General features: G+C 37.4%; 2 protein-coding genes across 3 annotated transcripts in view; both read right to left on the reverse strand.

Annotated features, from left to right (window-relative positions):
• Nucleotides 1-5,681: 5,681 nt before the first annotated feature.
• The window catches only part of LOC147501521 (uncharacterized), a 28,165-nt gene continuing 18,587 nt past the window's right edge, over nt 5,682-15,259 (reverse strand). The window contains exons 27-40 of the mRNA XM_086604328.1: nt 13,921-15,034; nt 13,667-13,800; nt 12,785-13,109; nt 12,568-12,704; nt 11,875-12,313; nt 11,651-11,788; nt 11,595-11,601; nt 10,840-11,515; nt 9,583-10,606; nt 9,374-9,507; nt 8,887-9,146; nt 6,622-6,633; nt 5,893-6,489; nt 5,682-5,815 (exon numbers count right to left, since the gene is read on the reverse strand). Of these exons, the coding sequence (XP_086460454.1) occupies nt 5,940-6,489; nt 6,622-6,633; nt 8,887-9,146; nt 9,374-9,507; nt 9,583-10,606; nt 10,840-11,515; nt 11,595-11,601; nt 11,651-11,788; nt 11,875-12,313; nt 12,568-12,704; nt 12,785-13,109; nt 13,667-13,800; nt 13,921-15,034 (4,950 nt within the window). The 3' untranslated portion in view covers nt 5,682-5,815; nt 5,893-5,939. The remainder of the gene's footprint in view (nt 5,816-5,892; nt 6,490-6,621; nt 6,634-8,886; nt 9,147-9,373; nt 9,508-9,582; nt 10,607-10,839; nt 11,516-11,594; nt 11,602-11,650; nt 11,789-11,874; nt 12,314-12,567; nt 12,705-12,784; nt 13,110-13,666; nt 13,801-13,920; nt 15,035-15,259) is intronic.
• On the reverse strand, nt 6,045-8,876 carry LOC147501522 (uncharacterized). Of its 2 annotated transcripts, XM_086606586.1 has the most exons (5): nt 8,231-8,876; nt 8,021-8,121; nt 6,844-7,393; nt 6,622-6,737; nt 6,045-6,470 (listed from the first exon to the last, which is right to left on the reverse strand). In XM_086606586.1, exons 3-4 carry the CDS (start codon nt 7,381-7,383, stop codon nt 6,681-6,683), a joined length of 597 nt encoding a protein of 198 aa, XP_086462712.1. In that variant the 5' UTR covers nt 7,384-7,393; nt 8,021-8,121; nt 8,231-8,876; the 3' UTR covers nt 6,045-6,470; nt 6,622-6,680. The 2 variants fall into 2 exon arrangements, with proteins under 2 accessions (XP_086462712.1, XP_086462711.1); XM_086606585.1 differs by having other exon boundaries at nt 6,844-7,416; nt 8,021-8,876.

Consider the following 15,259-nt stretch of genomic DNA (forward strand, 5'->3'; position numbering starts at 1 on the left):
TGATAGCCGGGTCTTTAGGAGGCACCAGAAAATCCTGAATTGCATGAGTTGGAGGGTTTGTCATTCTCTTAGAGATATGGTTTTATGAGTATTTTTGTGCTGCAAATCCTATCCTCATAGAGTACACCGTACTGATGAGAGGCTTAGGCTCAGGGTTTGGCACGGACCTCGTCAAGCTCGTCTGACCAGTGAGATCAGTCATAACATAAATTATGTCTGAACCCAGAACGAGCTTAGCACACAGGCTTCTATTGTTTGGAGACCTTGATGGCACGGACATTTGTGCACGTCGACGCGAATGACTACAGATATACATAATTCATTTATCATAGGAGGATGGTATTCACTTGCGGGAGCGATATGTAGTGCTATTTAGGGGATATATGTTACAGGCAGCTAGCTCACACCATGTTTTGGTATCCCCCCTGATCCGCCTGCCCATGTATTAGAGGCTAAGGACATGACCTTATATAAAGTCATCGAAAGAAACGTTGATTGGAGTTGGCTAGTAGCTTTTGACCTAGTTACATTGCAGACTTATGAGCAGTATTACTGTTATTGGTTTATATCTATTGGTCATTTGCTCCCAGATGTGGGTCGTACAGGCAACGTTCATACGGTTAACAGAATGGGTGTCAGACATGAATATCACAATTGTCAGCCGTCACAGCCGACGTTTCAACAGGGACTTGTACACACATTTGTTCTAGTGCCATATCCCCCTCAGTTAGAGTGGCCTTGGGTTTTCAGTTTGAGTGATCCGAGTGGCCAGACGATTTACCATCCCATTCCTTCTTGCGTCGTACAATTAGAGCCTGACATTGGACATCTACCTCTGGTAATTATTTTTATTAGCTTTGGTTTATTTTTGTTTATTATGAAAATGTCATAAATTATTAATGAATAATTATTTCAGGATGAGCTGCGCAAGAGATATGAGACAAGCATTCGTGTAAATGATGGCATGCGCTCCTCAGTATTCACCTACAGTGCTGAGAGAGAGAGACTTCTTTCCCAGACTCATGTGGATTATGACAATTTGCAACGCCAGGTTAATAAGTTACAGGCTCAGTTTGATCACATTACTGTACATCATGAGAGTTCATCACATGGACAGGCGGAGAGTTCAACACAAGGACAATCGAGGAGGGGTTCACGGTAGAGGAGGCGTACGTAAGAAGTGAAGGACTTGATGATTTATAATATTAAGTTTGTATGACGATTATTATTATGTTGTGTGATTTAGAATTGTTCATTTGATCATTTTGACAAGTTCTAATTTACTTTCTTTGATCAATTTGATTTAGCAAATGAATTGCACTTTTTTATTAATAGAACGACAACTAATACATGATTGCAAAAACATAAAATAAAAATAAATAAATAAAAGACAACTATTACATATCATCCTTATTACATACTACTAGAGTTACTCTAATTATCAAGCCAGTCATCATTGGCTCCTTCGTCCTCAGAAGCTTCATTTATGCTACTTGATTTAGCCTTTCTTTCATATTTAGCTGCAATTGCTTCTTGTTTTAGCTCTAAAATCATTCGCGCACGAGGATTGAGTTTGTCGAGTGATATTGCCAACAACCTAGTCCCATTTTCCTCCTCTCTAACACGGAGTTTTTCTTGCTTCAAAAATAACTTTTTTTGTGTCTTCTCTTGCTTCAATTTCATCATAGCTTGAAATTGCCCATCTAGAATCTCATCTTTATGTCTTCGGCTCTCTTTAAAAGCCTGAACAAATTCATATATATTTTTAGCAGTGGATGCAATATTACCCTTGATAGTATAAATAATTTTCTTGTTTTTCTCGATTTATTTGTTTTGCTTCCTACCAATCAACCTCTCCAAGAAACATACGGTACTGCTAGGGTCGTATTCCGAGTGCAGTGAAGGTGAAGGGTTAGAATGAGGCGTTGAAGGGGTTGATGGTGAATAATCGAAACCTTCAAGATCTTCAGATCTTGCTTTCTTCTTTGGTCTTGGAGCAAGCATTTCGTTGCGTAATTGAGTTATTTGCCACTTTGGCTAGATTATAACAATTTTGTCATATCCATGGTTTAATTTTCAGTGGTAGTTATATAAGTTGTTGCCGCGTCTATAAGCTATGTTTATAAAAAAAACAAAAACAAAATCAATATAAAGTAGTCTATAGTAAAAACATAAAGAAAACGAAGTATAAATTAAACAACTTTGACGAATCTTACAATGTCCTCGCATCCCCACTCGCTTGGAGATTGTTCTTCAAGCTTTCTTAGTATAGCATGCATTTGTTCAAGAATGGTAAAAGAAGTGACCAACGTTGCGATTTTGGTTAAAACCTTGAATTTGATTCATCCTAGCCATAATTTGTTCCTAATAAATTTGTCCCGATTTATAATTTCCTATTATAGGATTTTCTCCAATCTCAATCCACGCTCTAATAAAAGCAATGTTTTCTTCATTTATCCAACTTGACCCCTACCTTGTTTTGGTTATGACATTGAGAGTGTTGTGTGTAAAATGGTTGGGTTGTTTGATTAGAATGTTTGGGTTGAATGTATGTAAAATAAAGAAGGAAATAATTGTAAATATATAGATGTAGAATTATGGCCATTTTTGCTCGTTGGAGCACGCGACAGTGATAGTGTCGCGCTACAGTAAAAATGTCGCGGGACATTAGTAATGGCGTAATGTGTTGTGGTCAAAGCCAAAAAAATGTTTAGGCAACATTAGGAGTGACGCATGACGTTACTACTGTCGCATTGCATCCCCATCCGAAATCACAAATTTGCATCTAAAGATGCGGCTAGACAGGTGATAACTCTATATTTGCTTCCACCTAGAAATGGGTTTTCGTAAAATTCCGAATTGTGAAGGCAAATGTGGATGTGATACTTCCACCTAGAGATGTTTTAAGTCATTTGCTCTGACCTTTACTTTCTCGCTGACAAAAGTGTAAAGTTTCTCCACACACTCTAATGTCTAATCTGGTTCGTTAACCTTCTATGTTCAAAGCACAACTAAAATGCCTTTGGATATAGATATATGTTTCTATTACGCACCTGAAACATCTAGGGTTGAATGGAAGCTCCTTTCTGAGTTCTACGCACCACATTATCAACCACATCAATCCAAAGTTGTACCCGATAGCCCATATCAGCTTGTACTGCATAACTTAACATGTCATTTAAAATGGTATTTGTTACTGACGCCCCCATATTGTGTTGGGCAGACCTAAAAAAAAAAATTATTACAAGTGTGTCATTAGTCCCAAAAAGTCCAAAAAAATAATAATTATTACAAGTGTGTCATTGGTCCCAAAAAGTTGAATTTGAAAACCCCAAGCTTAAACGACCCGGCTAGGTCGCTCGTCAGGTAAAACCAAACGGTATTGTCACACCGTCTGGACTAAGTCCAAAACGATGTAGCCATGTCGTTTGGGATTTGGACTTAGAAAAAAACTTACCGGTGTGGTCACATTGTTTGGACTAAGTCCCAAACGACTTGGCCACACCGTTTAGGACTTAGTCCAAACGATGTACCCACACCGGTTAAGAGGCCAAAAAACAGAATTTTATATTTTTTCAAAGTTCAAATCCCAAACGGTGTGGTCATATAGTTGGAGACTTAGTCCAAACGGTGTGGCCATATCGTTGGGGATTTTTCTAAGTCCAAATCTCAAATGACATGGCCACATCGTTTTGGACTCAAATCCGGGACGGTGTGACCCGTGACTTTTTAATTGTGCACAACGAATCCACCTAACCGGTCGCTTAAGCTTGGGTTTTTCGATTTTCTCATTCAGTGCATCGTGACACATGCATTTCAGTGTTTTAATGTTAGTGTTAGGATATAGTTTTTATAGTTTAAGATTTAGGATGGTGGAAGAGAAGAGAAGAGAATAAAAAAGAAGGGCTGAAAAGGGAAAATTCACGTTGATTTGAGAGTTGCCCAACAAGCCCAACACAAAACAATTTTTTGAGACCAATAATACACTTGTAATAATTGTTTTTTTTTCGGAGTCTGCCCAACACAACATGGAGTCAGTAACAGGACCCTTCAAAATTAAAGGTATCTGTATTTTTCGCACATGCATCACCGGTGATCATTTCACTCATTGAACTGATTGAAACAAGATTCCCCATCTACAGCACTGCCGATCAGTATAACCTTTTTTTCAATCTTACTACAGGAATACATATTAGCATTTTCAGTGAACACCACATTAGCTAGCCATTAGTTGAGATGAATGCTATATGCGTTATAGACCAGAGAAAGATGAGAAGATTATAAGTTCATATACATATCCTAACTTGTTTTATTATGCTGTTTACCGACAGTTAGAGTACAAAATCACCGTCCATGAACACCAGACACCTGCTAGTGCATGTGCCGTAATTTCAAAATATGCATAGATTACTCAACACGTACTCTAGCAGAAAGCCACCAAAAATTACGAAGTGCACCCTTGTCTTTCAATAGTTCATTATATGGCATTCCAAAGAAGATCATGCTCATTATATAGTTATATATGTTTTTCATATTCTTTATCAACTTTGGATGATTACTGGAGTAATAGACGGGGAAAGAAATGTATGTTGACTCTTGAAGCTAAATAAGATTCACTTCTTACACTTCTGATTTACTTAATAATAATCTAGCAAGGAATAAGATTAACACTTGAGAAAAGTTGATGAATTAAATTCAAACTATCTCAAGAACTAGCAAAAGACTTGATAAGAGTTACAAATTAAATCACCACTAACCCTGATGACATATCGTTGTCCAAGATATCTTCTCTGCATCTAGCACTCTAGCTCTAATTAAAACCTAATTAACCATTTAGAAACAACACAGCTTAAGAATACAAAATGATGGAAAAGTACAAATTAATGTATGTTAAGCTACTCAATACTCATGCAACGAGTTGCAAAGGACGTTCACGGAAAATGAAAACCTTCAGCTCAATATTTTTGGTGTCAACAATCTCAAAGATGAAGACATCATCTTCTTTGTGTAAAGTCAGAACTCCTCAAGTCAACTTCATCAATCATATCAAACCTAAATTAAGATTCTTCATTTGGGATCGGTTCATATCCGTCCTTTTCCTTCAAATCAGATAGTTTTATTTTCTTCCCAGTATCTTCACCTTGTTTTCCTTTTATTCTTACCAGAGACATGTCATCAACTCCTTTCCTCTGTTTGGGATCTTGGTGGACTCGAAAGATGCAACTTTCAGTTCCCTCTGTCTCTCGTCAACAAGCTCAAAGATGCAGATATCATCTTCTTCCAAGCTGTTATCTAAAACAAATTTCTTCCAGCCCTGGCAAAATCTAGCCTTATACTTCTTGGAATACTTCTTGCAAGAGTATAGGAGCTTCCACATTCTCCCATCTGAAGCCCGAAGAGTGACTTCCTGAACTCCTTTCAGATATGTCCTGGCAAAGAAAATGGGTAGGTTCTGCACATATTGGAAGAAAGAAATGCATCATCATGAGTTATTTCTTACTCCAACAAACGGAAATGTATAGAGTATTAGTGGAGTTAGCCTTGAATCACTATTTCATCCTATTATCTGTCCTCCCTTACAAGTCCAAAAAAAAAAAAAAAAAACACACCAACTTGACCATTATAGTTAAAAATATTCATGGAACCACAAAAAAGAAGCTCGTGTTCTGAAGGGCCCTCACCAGTTTAAAGGGTCCACGCACATACGATAGTCGCATAGTAACCGTACAAAATGGATACCTAGAACTGAATGCTCTGGCTTGTATAATAGCTGTTTCCTTATCCTGGAATAACGCAGGGCTCTCAGCTTCGGACACTGCAAGTTATCATTGAATTAATTTTTTTATGGATGAAAAGAATAAGGAGAATAAAGTTACTTTCAATTAGCATTACCAAGTTTAGATTGCAGTTTCTCTGGAATGCTTGAAAAATCTCTGGTTCTAGTTTCTTGCGTGGGACAATGTTAAATCTATTTCAACTGCCTTAGACTTTGCAGGGTTTCTTCCATTGGAAGAACTGAGTCGATAAAGAACAGATGAAGACGGTTCCAATGAACTCATTGTGTTTTTCATTAGACCTTGTAATGTTTCATTACTTTCCTTCATATAAGAATATCTTCTCTTCATGCTAAAATCTTCGTTTTGCTTTTGCATGTTTCTTTCAAGACAGCTAGGTTCACAGATTGGAATCTTCAATTCTTTTAAATTCTCATTTCCTTGCTTGGTATCTTGATGGATCCGAAATATGGAAACTTTCAGCTCCCGAAGTTTCTTGTCAACAAGCTCAAAGATGCAGATATCATCTACTTCCAAGTGATTATCAAAAACAAATGCCTTCCATCCCCTGACTAGCCTAGCCTGACCCTCTCCAGAAGTGCATTGAGCCTGCCACGTTCTCCCATCTGGAACGCAGAGCATGACGTCATGAGCGTCTTTTTCCATATATGTTTTGGCAAAGCCAATTGGTAGCTTCTGCAAAAATAGGAAGAAAGAAATACATCATATTTTACGAAGACATTATCCCATTTTTATAATGTATAAGAAGAAATATTTATTGATTGAGCTTAATCCCTATAACAAGAACGCATTAAACTTGATCAGAATACTATAAAGCGTGACTCACCAGAACAAACCACTGCATGGTAACAGTGCAACAGGGATTTTCAGAAGTAAATGCTCCGACTACGGCAATGGCTCGTTCTGTTTTCTGGAAAGACAAAGGCCTGCTAGGTTTGGACACTGCAAGATGCAAAAACTATGACTAAATACTACAAGTGCTATTAATTTAAGGATGAAACTGTAAAACTACGATCCTGAGATAAACTTGTGACTTTCTTCTACTTACCATGTTCAGCTTCTTGTTTCTGTAGGGACTAGCTCTACATCCTGGGTTCTTTGATTGACCCAGAATCTTTTTTCTCAGTTTGTTAAATCCTGAGCTAGAAGTTGTCTCAGCTTTCTTTTCTGCAATGGACCGTAGAGAGAACTGAGGTCGTTGGAATGTCGTAGTATAGTTACTGTGTATCTTCTGGCTTTCAGATGCATCGCTTGCCTTCTCTATAGGGAAAACTTCCAGGATCTCCACAGGAGCATCTTCTCGTTGTTCATCTGATGCATGCGATCCAACTTCATTACAGGTTTCCTCTGAATCAACTCCTTCCCATGGATACTCTATCTCAGAAGCACTCATATCAAATATAACAACATTAAATCGTGAATTGCCATCGTACTGGAAAAGTAAGAAGTGGCCAATACGTATGGAGTGATATTCTACAAATTCTTGCCAGCCACTATGAAACCAAACTTGACCTTCCACTTCCCTCAATTCCACATGCCATTCTTTACTACTAGGAACTTTCATCATTACAAAATCAGGAAGCTCCATCCCGAAGTTCCTTAAAAATTTCATTGGGATAGCCTGTCAATATCAACTCAGTTCTATGAAAGTCACCGAAAATGAAACATGTTTCACATGAAGAATTACTTCTCTACTTGGTTGGACATTAAAATGGGATTTCGAATTTCCAACATTAAATACATTTTTCTTTTCAGTAATAATATTAATCGTAAGAAAAAATAAATAACCTTTTGTGCTAACAGATCAATCTGAATCCTGTACATAATTCCAGGGCTGTGACCTACTTGTCTAGCTGCAGGTACTAAATTTTAAATGGAATCCACTAAGATATAAATGCGGCAGTTTTGTAAAAATATATACTGTGATTCATTATGTCATAACTTATAAGGTCCAACACTACAACTAAGGGAAACAAAATGTATAGGTAGCTTAGGTAATTTGGGATTCATTACAAAAACAACATATGGAAATACTAGAAGAAAACAAAAAATGAGCTTCAATAATCTTTAAAAAAAAATCAGTGAAAAGAAAGGAGTTTGGTTATTCTATTTTCTTCCACTCTGCATGCATTCCTATGCACATATATATACTAGTTATATTGCGCAGTAATTATTGACAAATTATGCATGTTAAATTCATAAGAGAATAGGGAAAGAATAATTACGAGGCGTCGATGTTGAAAACAGGAAGATCGGATTATCTTCTAGAAATGCAATCCCTTTTCCTCCCTCCTCTTGTGACATACTTCTTTTTTCTCTCCGGGCTCTGCATTGTTACAACGTTGGGTAGGTTTTGTGACTAGTCCACACTCCACACCAAAAGAAAACCAGACTTAAAATATAAGAGCAGTGCGGAAGAAGTGAGTATAATATACAGTTGGAAGGAGTACTAGATTCTTATTTGTCTTGTAACTGATGATGATGTGGTGCATTGATGATGATGACACAAATCACCAATCATTCTCATTTGCTCTGTCCCCTCATATTCGCCAGCAATAATTTCACTCATTGAAGCAACTCAAGCAAGTGCCCTGTACCCCAGAGAAAGATGACTTGATTACTGATGAACACCAGCTATGCATGTGAATTTGCTACTGAAAAGTGAAAACCACCCCATGGAATGACTAACTGATAACAACCGAAAAAGTAGAAACAAAATAAAATAAACAAAAAGGGATTAAGAACCCTCGAATGACAAACGCCAAACACAAAGGTTTTTAGCACTCATCCATACAAGCACTCCAAATATGCATCTGCAGGGAGGTAGAGTAAAACTGGAGGAATACTCCTTTAGGATGATTTCAAACCGGTAGGTGATTTGGTCAAGTACAAAATTTAATCAAGAGAATAAAATGACCAGTAAATAGCAAAAGGAATTATTTCATACAAAAAGTCAATAAGATCCGAGAGGTACCACATAAAAAACAAGTGGTCCTAATGACACTAGTCTAGATATCCATATCCATATGTTTAACAGCACAACATAGCCAATGCATGCTTTACAAAGTACTTTAAGATATATATCAGTTACTCATCCAGTTGTAGCGAATGTTTAAGGGTACGCAAGATGGACACTTTCAGCTGAATATGGTTCCTGTCAGCAAGCTCAAAGATGCAAACATCGTCTTCATTCACGTGATTATCTAAAGCAAACTCCTTCCAGCTCTTGGCTACTATATGAAGATCTTGGCCAGCATCACATCTGGCATTCGCTATTCCCCTATTTGAAAGTTGAAGTCTGAATCCAAAGGTGTTGTTTAGATACTTGTTGGCCAAGCTGCTTGGTATTTTCTGCACAATTAGGAAAGGTACAACTGTTACCCACGGTAAATGTAAGTGTGCAGGATTTCATATAAGAGAACAATGGGTGATCAGTAGTTGTTCTGAATAAGACTAAAGCTTCCCTCTGAAAAACATTCCTGTGTTTGTTCAGCAATTTGACGCTTTGGTGTGCGACTCTAATCGAAAGTCAGTGTAACTTTGTTAAGATTGCAATTGTATTCAAGCCAAGGGCTCACCAGTTTAAACTTCCCATGCACATATGTGGGTTGGACAGAAACAGCACGTACAGGATTGTTGGATGTGAATGCTCTGGCTGCTATAATAGATTTTCCCGTCTTCTGAGTTGGCACATGCCTTCTTGCCACACAAGCTGAATGATGCAAAAAACTTGGAACAAGTATGATAAAAATCAAAACCTGAATATTGCAAATTATAATATACTTACAGACATCAGTTTGTACTTTCACAATAACTAATGAATCTTTTCGAATAGATTCTTGCTTGGTTAGAAGTGAATCATCCTCAGCTGTTTCTGACAATTTACTGTTATTTTCCTTGGGCTGAACACGTGTGTAAAGAGGTGATGAAGATGACTCCAATGGAGATTTTGTATTCTCAAAAGCACGAGCTGTGTCACGAGTGGGCCTAATTACTGTAGCATTACATAAAGACATGGTTGTTCCATAATTAACCGGACAATACAAACCAAGTGCGCCTCCTTGTTCATCGTTGAAAATGTTGGTTTTATTCCAGTTTTCATCATCAATCCTATCAGATGTCATCTTGAGGGGAGTGGGCATGATACTTTCACTAGGGTCAAAACGACCAGAATTCGACAAATAAACTTCACCGTTCTTATCAACCATGAAGATGATTTCTCCATTTTCAATCTGTTCAAATCCATTCTCTCCTATGGAATCAATGGAATCAAATAATTTTTTTTCCTTTCCAGCATCTTCATTGTCCTTTCCTTCGTTCCTAACTAAAAGGCTAGAACTACAGATTTGACAATTTGACTTCGGCAAATTCACAACATCATCGGTATAAAACATGAAGTGACCTTCCTCATTTCCTATCTGTTCAGACCTGTTATTTTCATTTGGATTAAGTGAACTTCTCTTCTCACCAGCATCTTCAATTTGCCGTTCTTCCTTTCTAACCAGGCAATTAAACTCAGGAAACCTATTCTTTGATTGTGCTGAAATTCTTGTATACTGGTTGGGATCCCGACATAGTCGAAAGATGGTAACTTCTAGGTTCTTATGTGTCTTGTCAACAAGTTCAAAGAAGCAAATATCATCTTGTTTCAAGTGATTATCTAAAACAAAATTTTCCCAGCCCTTCATTAGTATATACTCCCTGTTTACAGAAGAACACATGACTGGCCACGTCCGCCCATCGGAAACTTGAAGAGTGAGATGCTGAACCCCTTCTTTCAGATATTTCTTGCCAAATCTAGTTTGTAGTCTCTGCACAAATAGGAGAACGTAAAATACATCATCTTAACTACTACAAGAATGAACCTGCAAAGATAGAGAGACCCTCCAATCAGAATTTGTTACTGTTATATGTTCTCCCTGGATTCAATATTAATCTCAAAATACAAAAGAAGAGAAGAAAAAATAATTTAATCAATAAGCTTAGGATATATAACCAGAAAATATAGCAGGACTTCATCAGTATTTGATTTTACGGAGCTCACCAGCTTAAGCCACCCACGGACATATGAAGGCCGCATTATAACCCAGCAGAAGGGGTTTTTAGATGTGAAATTTGTGGCCTCTAAAATGTCTCTTTCTTTTTCGCGGAATGAGACTGATCTTCTAGTCACAGACTCTGTGGGATGCAAACAACTACTGGAGTCAAATAGGCTTCTTTTCTTTCCAGCATCATCTTTTTGCTTCCCTCTGTTTGTAACAAGAGAGCTAGACTTGCAGCTTTGACTTTTTGAGTCAGCTGAAATTCTTTTACTCTGTTTGGGATTCCGAGATACTCGATCAATAAAAACTTTTAGAATCTGATGTGTCTTGTCAACAAGCTCAAAGATGCATTTATCGTCTTCTTCCAAGTGATTATCTAAAACAAATTCCTTCCAGCCCTTGATTAGCCTACTTCTGTGTTGTTTTGAGGAGGACACGACAGGCCATGTCCGCCCATCTGAAGTTTCAATTGTGAGATGCTGAACCCCTTTTTTTAGATATGTCTTGGCAAAGTCTTTCGGTAGATGCTGCACACATGAAGATAGAAATACAACATATAAATGACTACAAGTAGTGCAACTGAGAGGAGGTGTACTGAGTGATCCTCTCAACCAAATTTCCGCTGTCTCCCTGACTTCTACAATTATCTGGTAGACTATGACAGAAAAACAAATTAAGCTCAGGTGTTAGATATAGTACATACTCATCAATATCTGTAGCAGAAAATTATCTGGAAGTGAGGAGTAGGGGGAACTACTTTATTCCTTAAACTAATAAGGTCAGGTTTATATACTGTGTTCATTTGTTAAGAACTAACCAGAATTCGCCGGCCATGCACATAAGAAGGTCGCATTGTAACAGAACAACTGGGATTTTCAGAATTGGATGCCCTGACTGCTACATTAGCTCTTTCCTTTCCCCGGACTGTCAAAAGTCTCACAGGATTGCTCACTGCAAGGTTAAAGAGAGTATTTGAAAATTTTGGATGAAAATAATAAGCCAGTGCAAGAACGTACTTATGATTTTAGCATACTTACCAAGTTCAACTTGCTGTTTCTCTCGAAGGCCTGAAAACACTCTGGTTGCAGTTTCTTGTCTGGTGCAGTGTATCTCATCAGATGGTTTTCTTTTCTTTCCTGAATGTTTACCTTCCTTTTGCTTGTTTCTCGCAGGCCAGCCTGCAATATCCAATTCAGCTGAAACCCTTTTTGTTAATTTAGTATTTTGATTAGGATCTAAGATTGAAATTTTCAGCTCTATATGGTTCCTGTCAACAAGCTCAAAGACGCAGGTATGATTTTCTTCCAAATGATTATCTAAAACAAATGTCTTCCAGCCCCTGCCAACCAGCTTAACATTAAACTTATCTTTTCTATAAGCACACCGGACTTGCCAAGTTCTCCCATCTAAACCCCGTAGAGTGACAAAGGCAACATTTTCTTTCAGATATCTCCTGGCAAACCAATTAGGTAAATTCTGCACAAAGAGGAAGGAAGAAAGAAATACATCATACTAGAAATCTTGTTCAAACTTTGCTGTGACGGAGAAATTGATTGGAGGGAGCCTCAAATCAAAATTTTCTACTAAGATATATATTCCTTGGACTTTATACGAGAGAAAAGTGGGAAAAAGGAAAAATGTTAGTCGTCACTGAGCTCGAGTTTAGCTGTTATAACTCTCACACATACAGAAGCTTTGGTTATTTTTGTAAAGTTAGGTACTGTGCTCACCAAAATAAAAGGTTCATGCACATATGAGTGTCGCATAGGAATTTCACAGAAAGGATTTTCAGATTTGAATGCTCCGTCTTCCATAACAGCTCCTTTTTTGCAAATTGGCACAGGTTCGCCAGTCACAGTCACAGTCACTGCAGAGCGCAAACAAATATTAGTTTCTTGTCTGGTGCAATGTGTAATATCAGATAAATTTTATTTCCTGTACGTTCACCTTCCTTTTGCTTGTTTCTCGCAGGCCAGGCTGGAATATCTGATTCAGCTGTAGCCCTTTTTCTTATTTTCGGATTGTGATTGTGATCGAAGATGGAAACTTTCAGCCCCATATGCTTCCTGTCAACAAGCTCAAAGATACAGATATCCTCTTCTTCCAAGTGATTATCTAAAACAAATGTCTTCCAGCCCTTGGACAGCTTAACATTAGCACCACCTATTGTAAAAACAGGCTGAACTTGCCATGTTCTCCCATCTAAAACCCGTAGACTAACAAAGGGAGCATCTCCTTTCAGATATCTCCTGGCAAACCGATTTGATATATTCTGCAAAAAATAGGAAGGAACAAAGAAATGCATCATACTAAAATTTTCAAAATTAGATGAGTGGATAAATAAAATGAAGGGACCCTCAAATCAGGTTGATACTAAGATATGTGTTCCCTGTACTTCCAAGTAATTATCTATTGTACAGAATGTACCAAATAAATGAGTTTGTCAGAAAACATCTAAAACAAGTTCTGTGGAGTGTCACTCTACCTGGTTCAGATCGAGAGACCGTGGAAAATAGGATGTGCTTTTCAAAAAAACAAAGTTAAGCTAATCAAGTGATGGTGGATATTTGCGTTAGATAATCAATTAACTTACTATAGGGTGTGAATAGAAGCTATATAGTCTACCAAAAAATAAAAGATAAAAATAGAAGCTATACTGGAGGATTTGAATGGAATGAGTCTCAAATCATAATTGGCTACTAAAATTATGTTTTCCAGGACTTGACAGGAAAGAAAAAAACAGAAGAATTTCTCACTCAGCAAAAGAGTAACTATAATGGTAACATATTACAGACATTATTTGCTTTATACTGTTCCCTAGGTGCTCACCAGAAGATACCTTCCACGCACATATGTGGGTTGCATAATAACAATGCAGAAGGGGTTCTTAGATGTGAATTTTGTGGCTGCTATGATGGCTCTTTCTTTTTTGCTGAATGAAAATGGTCTTCTAGTCCCAGACACTGCAGGATGCAAACAATTATTAGTGACAAGCGTGTTGATGCAAATTATATTAGAAAGTAATTTGATTGATTAACCAAATAAGCATTAGAGCATGAAATAATTTATGGTTTGGTGATTACCAAGCTCAGCACTTGGTTCCAAGCCAAGGATTGAAGATCCACCAGTCTTCTTTTCTTGCATAGTACAATGTGAATTCACTCCAAGTCCTTTATTATTTCTAGTGCCTTCACCATTCGACTGAACACCTCTAGAAAGAAAATATGAAGATGATTCTTGTGGTGATTCCTTGTTCTTCACATGAAACGTGTCATCACCTCTAGGCCCACCAAATGTTAAGTTAATAGGTGGGGGAGATATGTTTAGTTCATTTATTATTGGACAAAAATCACTATCAAGAGTGTCTCTTTCAGAAACTCTAGTAAAAATAGACCCAAATACGTCACATTCCTCTTGTTTGAATCTATCAGTTTGTCTATTATCAACAAACATCCTTGCCAATCCTGTATAACAAACACGAGGATCAAATTCTTGCTCCCTATCCATACTTTCGACCAAACTGGATGCAAACTTTGGTGAGGTAAATACTGTATGCTCACCATTGCCGAGACAGTCAGGATTCGACAAACCATCTTTAGCATTCATATCATCAACAAACTGAACTTTATTCCTTTCCCTTTCATTTCCGTTTGTTTCATTCCCAACATATAACTTTCTTCTTTTCCCAGTATGGTTATCTTGCTTCATTTTGTTTCTTATAGCACTGCCTGGACTCTTAGATGGAGATAAACTCCTTTTTCTCTGTTTGAGAGATCCCAAGCCAGAATCGGAATTTATCTTGGCTCTCTTTGTTACAATGGACCGGGTAGAGAAATCCGGTTCCGGTGCTGAAAATAATGCTTTAGTACAGTGTGTGCATGTCTTCCGGTCCTCCCCTTCAATTTCATACTTGCGTTCCTCCAAATCATCAGTATCACATGGATAGTCTATCTCAAAAGCAGTCTCATCATCACATATAACAACACTAAACAGCGAATTCCCAAGATATCTGAAAACCAAGAAATACCCAGCACAGATAGAGTAATATTCAACAAAATCATCCCAACCTTTCTGAAACCAAAGACGACCTTCTTCTTCTTTTAATTCCACATGCCACTTTCTAGCAGTAGGAACCTTGAGAACTACTGTACTGGACAGTTCCTTCCCAAATTTCTTAGTAAACTTTTTTGGAATCGCCTGCAAAATAATTGGGGTTACATAAATTTCAAATTAGCATAATACATTTTATTTTACAAAATTGGAACCTGATTGATCAATGCAAAAGTGGTTTATTTCATATTCTAATTCCAAAAAAAAATCCATTATCTCCACAAAGTCACAGCATTATTATAACATATATAAAACTCACTTTTTGTTTGTAAAGCCAGTAAAATTTAGCCCTTCTACCAAATATTTTACCTA

Source organism: Coptis chinensis, chromosome 4, assembly GCF_015680905.1.
Source record: "Coptis chinensis isolate HL-2020 chromosome 4, ASM1568090v1, whole genome shotgun sequence".
Lineage (NCBI taxonomy): Eukaryota > Viridiplantae > Streptophyta > Magnoliopsida > Ranunculales > Ranunculaceae > Coptis > Coptis chinensis.